At 41.6% G+C, this 15,596-nt stretch overlaps 1 protein-coding gene across 1 annotated transcript in view; it reads left to right on the plus strand.

Annotated features, from left to right (window-relative positions):
* The first annotated feature begins 269 nt into the window (after positions 1–269).
* The window catches only part of SLC9A2 (solute carrier family 9 member A2), a 33,938-nt gene continuing 18,611 nt past the window's right edge, over positions 270–15,596 (plus strand). Inside the window, exons 1-3 of the mRNA XM_066571592.1 lie at positions 270–549; positions 5,972–6,435; positions 11,697–11,947. Of these exons, the coding sequence (XP_066427689.1) occupies positions 270–549; positions 5,972–6,435; positions 11,697–11,947 (995 nt within the window). The remainder of the gene's footprint in view (positions 550–5,971; positions 6,436–11,696; positions 11,948–15,596) is intronic.

A 15,596-nucleotide genomic window follows, 5' to 3' on the forward strand; every position in this document is an offset into this window, starting at 1 on the left:
GTTCCCCCCGGGCGCTGCCCCGCCGGCGGCCGGCCGGACCCGGGGGCGGCGGGGGCGACTGCAGCGGGGCCGCCCCGTAGCTTGGCCCCGCGGGGGCGGCCCCGGGGGCGGCCCGGGGGAAGCGGAGCGCCGCGGGCGGCTGGAGGCGCCGGCCGGGACTCGCCCAGTCACCGGGGAGGAGGCGGGGCCGCGGCGGCGGCAGGTGCCCGCGGCGCGGGGATGGTGGCGGCGGCCGGCGCGGGGCTGTAGGGCAGCGCAGCGGGGACGCCATGGGCGGCCGCGGCCCCCCGCGCCCCGCCGCGCCTCTGCTGCCGCTGCCCGCGCTGCTGCCCGTGCTGGCCGCGCTGGCGGCCGGCGCCGCGGAGGCGCGGGCCACCTCGGAGGGGCAGCTGCCCGGCGCCGCGGCGATGGGCACCGGCACCCCTCCGAGCCCCAGCGGCACCGCTTTCGAGGAGACGCGGCTCCACGTCTTCACCCTGGACTACCCCCACGTGCAAATCCCCTTCGAGATCACCCTCTGGATCCTGCTGGCCTCCCTCGCCAAGATCGGTGAGCGGGGCCGTGGGCGAGCCTCCCTCCGTGCCGGTGCCTGGCCGGGCCGGCGCGCAGAGCCGCGCTGGGGCGGTCCGTGCCCGGCGCGGGGGGCGCGGGGCGCACGGAGGGGGCCGATGCTCCTCCGCGGAGCAGGATGCTCGGGCGGGATTTGGCCGGAAGAAGTCGGGGTCCTTTCAGTTAGGACAGGTGCGGAGAAGAAAAGAGACGGGTAAACCCGGCACTACGAGGACCGTAAACCCCGGAGTTCAGCCGGTGCATGACTGACTTTTTCTTGATCGCTCTGCTGTCATTTGAGTACGGTCTTCTTTTTCTTAAAATAACGCCGGGTATAATGACAGTCTCAAAGCAGAAAAACGGATCGATGAAAAGCAAATATTTATGAGGGTAGAGTATGCCTCCTCCTTACTCTGCTTTTCCGCCATTCACTTAAGTCCCGAGAAAAATATAAAAGACAGCACTGTAAGAGTAAGGAAGGCCACCTCTTCCCTCATGTGGAAAACATTTGCATTGCATAGTTTCACTGAGTTTTGTGCAGCTTATATGTCATATTTTTAGTTAGCTTCTATGTCCCAAACAGATAAATGAGTAAAGACTGTCAGGTGATGGTATGCTAGATAGCTATTTAAAATCCAGTAAGTCTCTATGAATTGTGAACTTTGTATCTTCTTACCTAGAAGATAATGTAAGGAGTAAAGTTCTGGGAACAAAATAAGTAAGTTTATCCACACTACAGTTTCATTCAGAACTCTTTGACTTTGCAGCACAGATTATCATAAAAAACACCATCATGCTCATTCTAATGAAACATTTTTATCGAAGTTAAAACTTTTAACCTCTACTTGTGACATTTAAATAGACTGTGTCACAATTTGGTTAGTGATCGGGTAATTAGGATTCTGATAAAACAAAAATTTGTACTCACGTCCTGACATGTCTAACATTGTATCTGGGGGCCTGATCCTTGACCCAAGTAACCTGGTCTGCTACCATAACTTGCTGCAGAAATAATGTGTTGCAGCCATTAAGCAGGCATGCATCCTGATGCACATGTCTTAATGCATTAAAGGTGCACGCTTAGTCTTAAGTCTGAGTGTTCAAATATGATACACTCAAATATACTGTAAACTTTAATAACCAGGAAATAGGGAGTTTGGTAGAGAATTTAGCCTGTTGAGTACTGAAAATTGCTCTAGCTTCTGAGTTTAGATAAAGTGAAAACTCTTGTTTAAGCTGAAACTATTGAAAAAGTTTCTGTTTTATTAAAGGTTTTTATTGAAATGAAAGCCATTTCAAACATGTAAATACACACACAGACACAATAATATATAGTTTCTGTAAAGCTATACATTCTGACTGTCATGGTATTTTGCTATGCATAGGCATCTAAAAAGCTAAAAAAAAGAAGTTGCCTGACTGCTTTAATTTTGCAGTCTGGTTCTGGTAAGTAAGCAAGCAAACATCACAGGTGAAGAAAAACATGTATAATTTTAAAATCCTTTCAGTTACACCACGTGAAAGCAAGTGTGGCTAATCTAGGGCATGCTGTTGTCAGTGCATGTGCGCAGAGCAATGAGGGCCAGATCCAGGAGTGGCCCTAGGTGTGGCAGTGCTCAGCTTCACCACACCTATCTGCCGGCGCCCTGACTCCAGGACTGGAATTAGGAACATCCAGTTCTTGCTCCTGGAGCTCTGTCTGTGCTTCCTTATCCAGTGAGTGCATCAGGTAAACCTTCCCAGGTCAGGCTCCCATCGCTCCTCAGTCACATTCCACATCAAATTTTCACTGGTTTATGCCTTCTTTTCTATTGAAGGTAGCCCAGATTGGCAGTTTTGAACCACCAATGGTGCTCTGCCATGTCCTACTGGTTACTAGGAATGAGCCGTGTGTCTCGATTCAAAAGGATGGAGATGGGTTTCCCAGCCCATCTCACTGCCTGTGGCCCTAAGAGGGGCCCTCTGAGAGGGGAGGCTCTCTGAAGCATTCCTCTCCTGATCATTTCCTGCTGGGCAGCAGGGGCATCTTGCCCCTGCCATGCCAGGCAGCGCGAGATCCACCTTGAACTCCCGCACTGCCCAGGAAACTTCGGTGCTTAATCTGGCATCACAAATTCCTTTCTGGGGCTAGGCACTGAATGCTTACACTTGGCACTGCCGAGTATCAAACCTTTATGAACAGATCCCTAAGGTCTTTTCAGCTGTGAGGAGCTCAGAAGATAGGGTCCTGTGTAACAACAGCTCTCTCAGTGTGTGAAAGATCCCAAAGAATACTCAACTGCAGCAATAAATCTTTTAACAAATGCGTTTTCACAGAAGTGCAGTTTCACCAGAGCTGAAATATTCCAGAATTTGCTAATTTTTGTAGGGAATTTACCTGAAAGGTTTGTCAGATCCTGCTGTGATCATGTCAATGTAAGCTTGGTTTAGAGGGAGCAAGAAAGCCAGCATAAGAAAGGAAAGACTGAAGTTGTCAAGCAGAACTTGAACATTTTGACAAGGTACATTTTCACAAGGATATTAGGAATATGGTGCTTTTTATTCCCATATAGGACATGAGCACAATTTGAAATCTAATAAATTACCTTGAATAGAATTATTTTATGACTACCTGTACTTATTTCTTGTTTTGTGTGTTGATACCAGAGGTGTTTTACTCACATGCTGATGGACTCCATGAGTGTATTAGATGGGACCATTGCACCTGAATATGCTAGAGTCTCTAAGCAGTGAGACTATTCTACCTGATCCCCAGTTTTGCTTAATTTTTATGCTATTAAACCTACAAAATATTGTGTAACCGATCCACATTCCCGTTATTTCTATGCTTAATCACAAATGCACAATGAGAAGTGTTTCTTCTGGCAACTGAGCTGATACCCTTCCAAACCTGCTCTCCTGAAAGAAGGTTTATGTTGTTCAGAGGTACTTATCTCAGTGGCATTTCCAGTATCAGAAAGCACTGGAATTCACCCCAAAAGAAGAAGGAAACTGAGATTCTAAGGTCTTTTATCTTGAAACATACTGAACTTGACTTTAGATAAATATCCTACTGTCATTTTTACTATGATATATGGAGGATGCTTACTCAATAAACATCTTCCATGCTGTTGAAGCTGGTCACTGCATAACCTGAAGCCCAAGGTCAGGGTCAGAGGAGAAGAAAGGAGCTGTAGTCTTGCATTCAGCATGAAAGTCTGAGTATTCCTGTACTGCAGGGGATCTGCTCACAGGGTGATCCTGACCCTGTGGCTGTGAATCCATCAGAGCAGGGAAGATGTCCCTCATTGGGCAGAGAATCTCCTACTGACTTGACATGCACTGGACTCTAACTCCTAGCTCCCTGCCTTCAAATCAGGAACCACAGCCTGTCCCTAATCACCCTTGAATACTTTTCATGTAGGCCGAAAGTCTTCCAGGAGTTTTGATGCTGTTTATGTTAGTAAAAAGCATATTTAACTTAGTGGGAGGCTTTCTGTTATCTTTAAGAATGAGGTGGAATCCCAAATCTCTGAGAGGCCATAAACTTTTCAGCGTAATTTGTAAAGAAGGAAAGAAAATATTTAATTTTTTTTTAATTCACAGTAGACATTTCACTGCCATTGTATTACAACTGGTTGGTATTTTTTTGTTTTTGTCAAAAGCTGCATTTACAAAACTTCCCTTCTCTTGAATTTTTATTGAGGAAATGATTTAAAATTCACTTTTGAAGGGTTTAAAAAAACTTTTGGCAAAACCTACTTACTCAGGGGAAACTTCCTTACCATTGTATTGGAATTGTATTTCTGCCACTGCAAGATGAATTACAAAATGTTTATATGTAAGTGGCTGAAAGGTGAAGAGTCAAGTCTCCAACTGCAAATTCCTGATTTTTCCAGGATCATTACCTGTTCTGCCAATATAGGACATTAGTGATTCTGGTTTTGAAGAATGGCAATGAATTTGGCAGTCCTTCTAATGAGTCACATAGGCTGTGTTTCTAGTTATTTAAAGCAGTCTGTGTTCATTTAAAAAGGAAAAAAAAATGCAGCTTGAGCTACTTGCTTTTAAAAATAGCTTTAATAGTTACAGAATATATAAGTAAAAAGTTCATAGATTAAAACAACTTTACTCATGCTCCTTCTTAACCATGTGTTTTTCCTAATTTGTTATATTATAAGTTCAGGCTTTCTTTTAACTGGAAAAAAATCCGTGGTGAAAGGAGAGTTAACAAAATAGCTGTTACAAGATACATAACCCTGAAACTGGGAAACTGGATGTAAACCAAGATTGCAGAAATTTACACTGTTTTGACTACAGGTGTGATTTTTACTGAAATAGTTTTACTGAAATAGACGCCCGTTATTACCACACCCAGTGTTTCCATGCAGCTCTCATTTAAAATAATTTAAATGCTTTTTAGTTAGGCAGGGATTGTGGGATCTTGTGGGTGTGGATCAATTTCTATATAATTATGTGGGCCAAATATAGATAAGGAGGAGTCTGGAAAAGATTGGCATCACTGGGACCTGGAATGTGACCTTGGAGCATAAGGTTGATCATTCCATTAGATTGGCCAGAGTAAGTTCCTTCAAAGCTTTTCCCATTCCTTACCAGAATTATCCTTAAAACAGCCAACTTCTATAAGTGATTAGAATCTTTAAATCAAAACAGCATGGCTTTGAGAGTTTTAGAAGGCTAAGTAACATTCAACCACTAAGTCCTCATTCAGAATCTTTTAAAATGAATTTCTTCAGTACTTTGCACAGATTTTTATGAGAGAATCCTGACTCTGCTACAATTCATACGATACAGAAGAATGAACATAATAATACAGGCCACAACTTATTGTCACTTTATGGAAAATATGTTGACTTTTGTGAAATTAATTTGGAGGCTCCACTAAAAATAATAATTGTATTTGTAAATGCTTCATTCTGGTTGTGGGGGAAGTGATCATGGGTAACTGGGTGGAAGTCATGTGCTAGTTCCCCTCACTAGCTTTGATACTAAAAGTAAAAATGAAATTAAAGTGCTCTTTAAACTCCTTTCTGAAGCTGTCCAGAGAGGAAGCAGTGGCTAGTGTGAATTTTTTTTCTCTATCTAGATGTAATTTACCCCAGAGAAGTGTTTGGACTGTGTTTCTGGAGGATTCCACACTTTAAAAAGACCCCACAGTTTCACAGAGAGTACCCTTGCACACAGCTGATAAGTGGAGTGTCTAGCTATCAATGTCCACCAAATCAATTGAATTAACTATGCTAGCCAACATATTTGCTTTGACCCATTGTGGATGTCCAGTTCAGTCTTTGCAATTAAAATGAAATTGCCCTGCAATCGCTGTTTGTTTAGCATAGAAATGACAATAACAGAATCCAGAATAATCATATGGATTCTGTACAAGTAACCATTTCCCTTTCTTGTGTTTGAATTTCCTTTGAAGGCTTTCATCTCTATCACAAGTTGCCCTCAATAGTACCCGAAAGCTGTCTCCTTATCCTGGTTGGATTGCTTCTTGGTGGGATTATTTTTGGAGCAGAGGAGAAGTCCCCACCTGTAATGAACAGTGATGTGTTTTTCTTGTATCTGTTACCGCCTATTGTACTTGACGCTGGATATTTTATGCCAACTCGTCTGTTCTTTGAGAACTTTGGTACCATATTCTGGTATGCTGTGGTGGGCACGCTCTGGAATGCCATCGGCATTGGAATTTCCCTGTATGGAATTTGCCAGATCAGTGCATTTGGTTTGACTGACATCACTTTGCTGCAGAATTTGCTCTTTGGCAGCCTCATTTCAGCTGTGGATCCTGTGGCGGTGCTGGCCGTCTTTGAAAATATCCATGTCAACGAGCAGCTTTATATCCTGGTGTTTGGAGAGTCTTTGCTGAATGATGCTATAACTGTGGTAAGTTACTTGATAAGTGATTAATTGATAAAAATGATGAATGATTGTTTACATGCCACTCTGTTGTATCTCCTCGTATCTGGTTACTACAATTTGCTACTAGATTGGAATTCAAGGAGTGCTACCGTGTCTAATTCTTTAAACTTTAGATTTAGAAATCACAGTAGTCTTACTACTTGAGAGTAATGGTAGCATATTTACTGTAGGGATTTTACTACTGGTCACTCTAGTTTCAGTATATTTGCAATTCTATTACTTCTGTAATCTGAAACTGTAGATTTTCCTCACCTGCAGAAATGTTGTTGGACAGGAAAGGAAAAGGGCCTGGTGTGGGGTGTCACAGCACGTTAATGGGGAGGATGGCAAATCATGGAGATGGCACAGGACCTTGCTGAGGCTAACTACTTGCAAATGCCCATCCACTTGGAACTGCCCTGAAACCAATACCTGTATCCCAGGCTACAGATGAGATAAGACAGCCACCTGGAGGCAATAATTTCTAATCATTAACTAGCTGAATTGGGGTTGTGGTGCTGACCTGAGGAGAGCAATCTGCAAATTCCATTATCCCCCCTCAGTGTCCCTCATTTGTACCTGATGACACTGTCTGGGGCATTACTCCCATTTATTCATGCCTTGAAGTCCTGCCCATGCCAGACATATCCTAGCATGCTTTCTGTTTTCTGAGACATAGAAGTACAGTTTTTCATATGCTGGAAGGATCAGAAAGATTTATGAATTGGGTCTGCACTTTCCTGTTTCTGTCCCTGGCTTCTTATTCCAGTCCCATTCTATGCAAAATTGTCCTGTTTTCCACTTCTCTTGGACTTTGCCTTACCTGTTTTTCCCTTTTCATAGACTTTCCCTCACCTGCTTAACACATGTATATGTCATAATTTATTTTGAGCCTTGGTATTGAGAAATTCTTGTGTGTCTGTGGGAATACTATATTATTTCTTCACTTAGACTGCATGCTTTATCTGAATCTGTTGCTATCCAGTCAGCTGAATCACATCTCCTCTTACAAACTTGCCTTAAAACCTAATTTTTCTCATTAGCTTACAGTTGGAACTGCCTGCCAATGCTAAACTGGTACTTTAAGCCAGTCCTGTAAATAAATAGGTGCACATACTGAGTTTCAAAAGGCTTAGCAGTTCAGCCATGACTGGGACTGTCTCTAGTCACTCTAATGGCCACTTGTGCGATGGATGTCTATTCATATAATTTTTTTTTTTTGGGGGGGGAAAGAATCTGGTTATTTAAAACTTGTTGTTTGGTGGATTTTTCCGAGCAAAATCACTTTTTTCAATGAAAGTCAGCCACTGAGGCAGCAGTTAATACAGCATGATTTGCTAGGAAAACTCTGCATCCTGATCACTGGCATATTCATATGTGCTATTTCCCAAAGGCAAATTTCTCTAAACCACCATTTTTATGGGGCTGGCATGGCAATTTATTGTGTAACTTTTCTGTAGGCATCATTATTGTCTTTGGAGGTTTCCTTATGGCCTGCCTCCCCAGATGCCCTAACAGAAGGAAGATAATCTGAGGAGTCTGTAGGGACAGGCCAGTAATGCACTGGCCTTGCATATATTTATGAAGGAGTGAAAGGAATGTGGAGTACCTTTGGTCTTACTTCCTATCACGCAAAGGTAGCGCAAAGGAGAGAGATCAAGTTGTTTCCACATGCACAGAAATGGTCTGCTAATGGTTCCTTGTTATGTTTTTGCACACCTGCAATCATGTGATTATACCTAAAATGTGACCCAGGCTGTCACACAGATTCCTGGGGCTGTCCTTACAGGACCTTACCTTCCCTGCCCAAGCAGATGCTGCTGGAGCAGCCTGTGCCAGGCTACTCAGCCCTGGGCTTGGAGGAGGTGGTGCTTTGTACTCTCCCTTCCTCTGTCCCTGTTTTATGGGGAGCTGACAAGACCAGCAACCAGCAGAACTCAGAACTTGTCAGCTTTCATCTTCTGGAGCCCTTGAGTCCCACCTGCCCTGGCAGGGCCCTGCAGTGGGATGTGGGGATGAGGTAGGAAGGGAGTTGAATGCAGGTTGGCCATCCATGGAACCTGCTTAAAAAAAACAGGGGCTATGCAGATAGGCAGTGCAAAACATAGTTGCTGTATTAAATGTGCTTTTATTAGAACAGCAGTGTCATCTATGCTTTCCTTTCCAGAGAACATGCTCCCACACCTTCATTTTGTATACAAAGAAAGGTGTGTTTTCTCAGGACTTATGAGTTCTGCTGCATTTTTCAGGTTGTCTTCCATGCCTAATAGTTTTTGCGATATGTCTGTCAAAAACATTTGAATGTTTTTTTCCCCCACTGGTGGAATTTTGGAACTTGAATTTGATAGAGGACATTGTTTGACAATTGGATTCTTGATCAGAGCTGGTGCTTTACCAAGAAACTGAGTCAGACATGACAAGCAAGGTGATAATAAATCATAAGATCGCAGCTGAGTGTTAGAAGTTCAAACTCCAGTTCTGGGCTTAAAATCAGAAAGGAGCCAGTGTCATTATAATAATATTATTCCCATGTTAGAAAACATTACAGCAGTACTTTGTACTCTGCATCTGCTGACAACATTATTTTAGAGTGCTCTAAAGTAATTTTAGAATTAAAAACTTAATAACTGAGAACTGATGAAAATAAGCAATTAGTGTTTCAGAGATACTCTGAGACAAGATTAAATAGTGGATAGTGACTAATATTGCTTGCTGTGACCTTCAGTGAGTTCAGATGAAGGCTTTTGAGTAAATGAAACTCTTGAAAAAAAACCCTCTGTTATCACATGAGATACATTAAAAATGTGACCAGAGTTGGTGTTTGATGCACCTGGAAGTTTAGAGAAAGCTCAGTAAAACTGAACTGCTGTAGAGTAAAGGAAAGTGAACCTGATTTTGATCTCATTTGCAATAGTGTAAATAAAAAACAATGAGGTTAAAATCCTGTTCATGACATTCCATAGTTGTAGCTGCTGCTTTAACCATGGCTGAGGTACAAAGGAGAAAATGGCTTTTCTTCTTTCAAATAATTTATGGCATTAAACTTGAGATTTATGAGGATGTCTCCACGTGGAGCAGCAGGCTCCATTTTATTTGCAGGGTGAATACTTTGCTGGGAAGTGACATTGTAGAAGGGCTTGGATAGATCAGAATTCTCTGCTTCTTTACAAGAACCTTGTATAGAACCTTTAGAAACTAGCCTTGTCTATATTTATATAGTTACTTTTTAAAACATAAAAAATACTATTTAAAATGCCAATTAAATAAAATAATCAGCTTCCCTAATATGTACCAAGAGAGTATTTTGCCAGGTCAGATTCTGTAGGTGTCTTAGAGAAACACACAACTCTGAGATCATGCCAAATTTCAACAAGTGACTCAGGGGAACTCTTTGCACACATCACAAGTCAACATTATTCTTCAGACTGTGATTAATGGAGTCCTGGGAGTGTGTGGAATGAGAGGTCCTTGTAAAGTGACCAGCAAAGGTACTCCTACTGTCAGTAGGTTTAATTCTGGTATACTTCTCTCCATGCAAATCCATAAGGTCTACAAATCAAAACAGATGGAAAAACTGTGGAGCCTATGACATTGCTTCCTTCCTGCACAGTACATAGTAACAATGAATGGGGAAAAAAGGCTGGGAGTCTGCCTCAGAGCAGCAAGGGGTTTGTGCAGATGAAAAAGGATGCTTCTCCCAAGTGGACTCATCCTGAGAGCATCATTGTTATCTAATAAATAGTTCATGATCCTGCTCTTATTGTATTTGCTTCTTTGTAATGAAAATTACTGGTGACCATTCTAGGTTTGATTTAACCTTCTATTTTCATGCTTGCTCTGGAATATCTTTTCTCTTTTCTGTTTGATTTCTTTCCTTTCACTTAGCCCAAATGACCCATAATAAGCCATGTCTTTGCATTAAACTTTCAGTTCTGTAAGACTTAGCCAGTTTTGACTAGGAAGGGCTGAACAGCTTATGTTCTGTCCTGTGAGAGAGAACAAGAGTGCAAACATGAAAAATCCTTGCACAGCCACTACTCAAACAACTACTTTGTTGGCACAATGCAAGTACTGATAAAACACTGTGATCTCAAATAGCATTCCTGATAGAGAAACCTGTTTGGTGTACTAAGAAGTCTAGAAAGAAAGCAGAGATTTAACTCCTGCAAGCTGTCTAAGATGACTGGTCTTCACTGGTTTAGTCTGTGAGCCCACTGTGGTAGGAGCAGGTGCCTGTGACCAAAGTTAGCTCTGTACAAGAGGACAGTGTAGCCACCCTGGTACCGCAGGGCTGGGGGCATACATGCAACACCATGGAATGGTTCAGTCTCCCAAGTGGATCTGCCAATGGGGCAATCCTTTAAAGTTTTTTTAAGACTAACTGGTTCCATTGGTTTCTGTTTTGGAGAAATTAAAACACTGTATATTAGAGAAATGTGGTCTTTAGATTGTTCTGTTTCCTGTATAAAAAAAAAGGGTCTCTGGCTAAGGAAATGTGATAGTCCCATTGACCTAGTTTGTTTTGAAGGATGGTTATAAATGCTTTGAAAATTAAACTGGACAAACACATGGCAACAGGTTTTTTTAATGGCAACTAAATCCAAATCTCTAGAAATACTCAATATTTTGAACAGTCTTTAAACCGTTGGATTCCTAATGGTCAAGAATTTTGAGAAAGAGCACTGACTTAATGAATACCATGTTTCTTTTACTCCTTGAGGTAGTGACAGTCCATCCCCAGCTGCTTCTACATCCCCTCCTACCCCAGCAGTTTAGATGCATCTGTGGTCTAGTTTAGTAGTCTACCTGTCAGTGTCATGTACAGCAAACAGATTTGAAAATAACCTGATTTTTCACTGGTTATGAAACTGTGGTTTTTTTTCTCCTTCTGTTTTATTTCTTTTAGTCTGGGGAAAATCTGAAATGTACATTAGGAGCTCTGTAAAATAAATTATTTTAAAGAAGAATTAGATAGATTTATGCTCCTGGCCCTCAGAGTGGCATGAGTGAAGAAATCTGTCCCCTTTGCAAAAATGGGGGTAATTATATTTATCTGTCTTTTGTGATCTCCCTGATATATATGGATGACAAATAACATGCCAGATATAAATAACAGCATATCTAAAAAAGCAAATTCAAGTTAGATAGAGAAATTCAAAGTTCAACATTTAAGCAGAGGAACATAATGGCATGAAGGGAAATTAAGAATAGTTCACAAAGATAATGTGCTTTCTTTTTCCTCATAGGTCCTGTACAATTTGTTCAAGTCTTTCTGCCAGATGCGCACAATTAAGGTTATTGACATATTCGCTGGGATTGCTAACTTCTTTATAGTGGGGATCGGTGGAGTATTGATTGGAATCCTTTTGGGATTTGTAGCAGCCTTTACCACCCGTTTCACCCATAAAATCCGAGTGATTGAGCCACTCTTTGTCTTCCTGTACAGTTACTTGTCATACATAACAGCCGAAATGTTTCATCTCTCAGGCATCATGGCGTAAGTACCACAAACTTCAGTACTTGTAGCATCCAAGTAAGAATGCCAAAGGGAATTGGAGAGAGGATCAGCTTTTGCAAACCCTGCCATGTGGCATTGCTCCACAGTGCATGGCACAGTTGCTGGCTTGAGGATTTCCAGCCTCTTCCCTCCCGCTTCCGCCCCGCATTCTCAGCTTGCCACCACACCAGCTGTGTCACTAAAACTGCTCATGGCATCACATCATAAGCTGTATCTTTGAAATGTTCCAAGTTAAAAATATTCACTTGTATTTTCAGTGGGCTTATTTTTAACCCAGGTCGCTTTGGTGACCTGTGTCCTAATGTGACCCTTCAACTATTCATAAGGGCATGGGTGTGGATTGGCCCACGGTGATGTAGGGGCAATGGTGGCAGGGAGGGAGTGGCAGTGGTAGCGGGGAACTTCATGAGCTGCCTTCACTTTCGATGCCAATATATTGTGAAACTGTGTTTAACAGTTAGTCATGTGAGCAGCCAGTAAATGCCATTCAATGAAGACAATGTATATATCATTAAGGCAAACTTCTGCTGGATTACAGGCACAGTAAGGATTGGGTGAATGTAAAATTTGCAGTCCAGTGGTAATATAATCCTATAGTTTAGTATCTTGATACATGTGCCTTTGTGTTACAATGTTCTCTGTATGCATCATTATGTATAAAATAATATTTTTCTTCCCGCTTCCAACAGATTCAAATATTTTCACTTCTGGTTTTTCACTCCTTGTCTTCAGTAAAAAAAGATCACAGCCTCTCTCTTCACTCTGTTTATACTGTAAGAACTTCAACATTAAAAAGAGCCTTTATGACATTTGATATAATTAAATATTTTGCTCTGGTTCCAAGTAATATTTTTAAAGTCAACTTTCTTTAATGACTTTTTATTGTTCTAGTGGCAAATATGAGTCATTCAGGCACGAGGAGCAGAGCTTTTTGTGTAAGCTCAGATGTTACTGCTGAGTGTCACTAATACTCGATAATACCTCATCTGATTATTATCTTTTAGGCAAGTGAAGATAGGTTTACTATTATAGGTATGGCAATATAAGGTTTTCTGGGGCTGGGAAGCAATTTGCAAGGAAACTTATGGGTGATGATTTCAGTAGTATAAAAATAGGAATATGCCATGAAACAACAGGGGTTGGAACTTTAATGCAAGTAAAGAGCTAAAGATTACATGGGTTTCTTTCTCTGATATGAGCCTAAATAAAGCAACATATGCATCCACTTTGACCGAGTTCATAAATGTGCCATCTCTTTCCATAGCTTCTATTCATAGCATTTGTGTGGTTTCTAGTTTCCTCCACCTCTAAAGCCAAATGTCCTTGACATCCTATGATCAAATGCTTAAAGGGTTTCTAAACCAAAAACATGTGGCTAAACTGTACATGGAAAAAATTGAGGCAGTGTTTATGAAAATACTGATTTGGACCTGCTGCATCCAGGACACAATGAATAGGGCATGGTGGATCTGCTGGTTGGTCAAGGGACCCACCACATGCCAGTGCCTGCCACCAGCACACCAGTGCTTCCCACAGCACTAACAACCTGTTCATTTTAGTTTCTGCAGTGGCCCCTGGAGGGGTGCAGAGCAGAAGAGGAAACACAAAGTATTTTCACCCTCAAACAGCACAGTAGAAAATGAGTTATCTTTAAAATGTTGTGTCTGTTTTTGTCTCTAAGCATACTTTGTGATAGCTGACAGAACTGTGTACAGCAGTAACATCCCAGCTGAGACAGAAGGGCTCTCTGCTGCCATGTAGTGTCTCAGCTGCTATAAGCCCTAAAGCTTGTCCCCTCCCAGCAGTGCTGCTGACAGCCTTGGAGCTCCTGCAATCTCTGCATCTCCTTGGAGTAAATCTGCCCTGTTCTTGTCACATTTCTTTGGCCTTTGAATTACAGAAAGTAATTTGCTCCGTGTCACAGTGCAAAAACACACACCAGTGTTAACCAGAGTTCTCTGTCATTTTTTTGCAGCGACTGCCTCATGTAAGATCATGGGTCTGATCTAAAACTCAGCCCTCCTTTGAGCAGGTAGTTGGAGCAAATGACCTTGGAATGTCCCTTACAACGGAGATAATTATTTTATTATTTGCTTCTGTGGCCATTTACAGTTCAGCCTGTGAGGAATAATTGCCTGGTCTCCCCTTTTTCACCCACATCCACATGAGCCTGTTAAACTACTGATTCCCACTTCTTTCATAACCAGGTTTATAAAGATACTCAGTGAGACCTTGTGGTTACATGCTGTACCATACTTTAGGAGAAGGCCATGAGCAGGAACATACAGTGTTACCAAATAAATAAGATACTTAGATTGCCTCATTCCTGGGGAAGTAGGAATTCACTGGCAGAGGAATAGAAGGGAAGGAAAGGCACTTGTCCCTCTTCTGATAAGTTTGTGTACTCATTCTAAGGATAAATGATTCTTGAAATGTCCGTGTATAACCCCTGCACCAGGTTACCTGGCTGCAACAGTGAAGGGACTGAACCATGTCCCTGGGAGCTGCAGGGAGAAAATCTCTTCAGAAGGAGAGGAAAGAGTTTCTACTGTAATTAGAGCTGGGCATGAATGAGGATCACAGCCATAAAACATACAGATCCAAATCTGAACTTTGTTCACTTGCTTCCATGCTGCATTTTCTTCTTACTAATTTCTCATAAAGGCTGTGAAGCAGCAGAAGTTTTAATATAGGTTTCTTTTTTTTTCTTTTTTTTCTTTTTTTTTTTTTGCAACAATGAATTAGCAGACTGAAAGGAGCAAACATTGAAACTACTGTAAATTTAGTAGGTCAAGGAAACTTGAGGATTGAACCCAGTGGCCTGGTTTATTGCAGTCCTGACAGAAACTGTACTGTTTATACAGTGAGACTTTTATTCTTCAGAAGTACAGAATGTTGCAGGTTAATTGCAATGAAGTACTTTTCCCTTCCCCTTCTTGACCAAGGCAACTACTCAGGTCACAGAATTGGAAGCCAGAATTAATGTATGTGGGTACAAAATGTAAAATAAAACACATCTAAGCTTTGGCTTTGATCATTGTGACAGTAAAAATTTAGTTTGTGAAGAATTTATTATAATAATCTATATAAAACCTTGCATAAAGACATTGATTTTATACTAAATTTTAACACTATATCCCCACACAATTTTCAAACGAAGGAGACTTCAACATTTTTTTCTCATGTAAATAAATACTCTAAAGAGATACCTGATTCCAAGTGAGCAGTGATTAGGTGTGGAATATTACTTATCTGAGGAGTAACAAATTGTGTGCAGCTCTATTCCTTGTAGCATTGAACCAACTCCTCTGTTGCTTGACACTAATTGAATGAATGCAAAATGTGACTGAAAATAAGAGTGTTGTCCCTTTAAATTCTAGTGGGTAAGCACGGTAGGTGTTTTAAGTTACAGCTTGCAAGGATTCTGATTAATCTGGTGACAGATTCTTATCTTAGACATCCATTTACAGTGTCTCCATTACCTCAGGTTCCAAAAACAAACCATGTCCAGAGCGTGATCCCCTGCTCCCCATGCTGCAGGGCTTTCCTAAATTACTATAATCATGAAAACGATTCATTTTAAGAAGATAGTAAATAGTACTGCGTGTTTTGTTGTGCCTTTGATGCA

The sequence above is a fragment of the Molothrus aeneus genome, chromosome 2 (genome assembly GCF_037042795.1).
Source record: "Molothrus aeneus isolate 106 chromosome 2, BPBGC_Maene_1.0, whole genome shotgun sequence".
Classification (NCBI taxonomy): Eukaryota; Metazoa; Chordata; class Aves; order Passeriformes; family Icteridae; genus Molothrus; species Molothrus aeneus.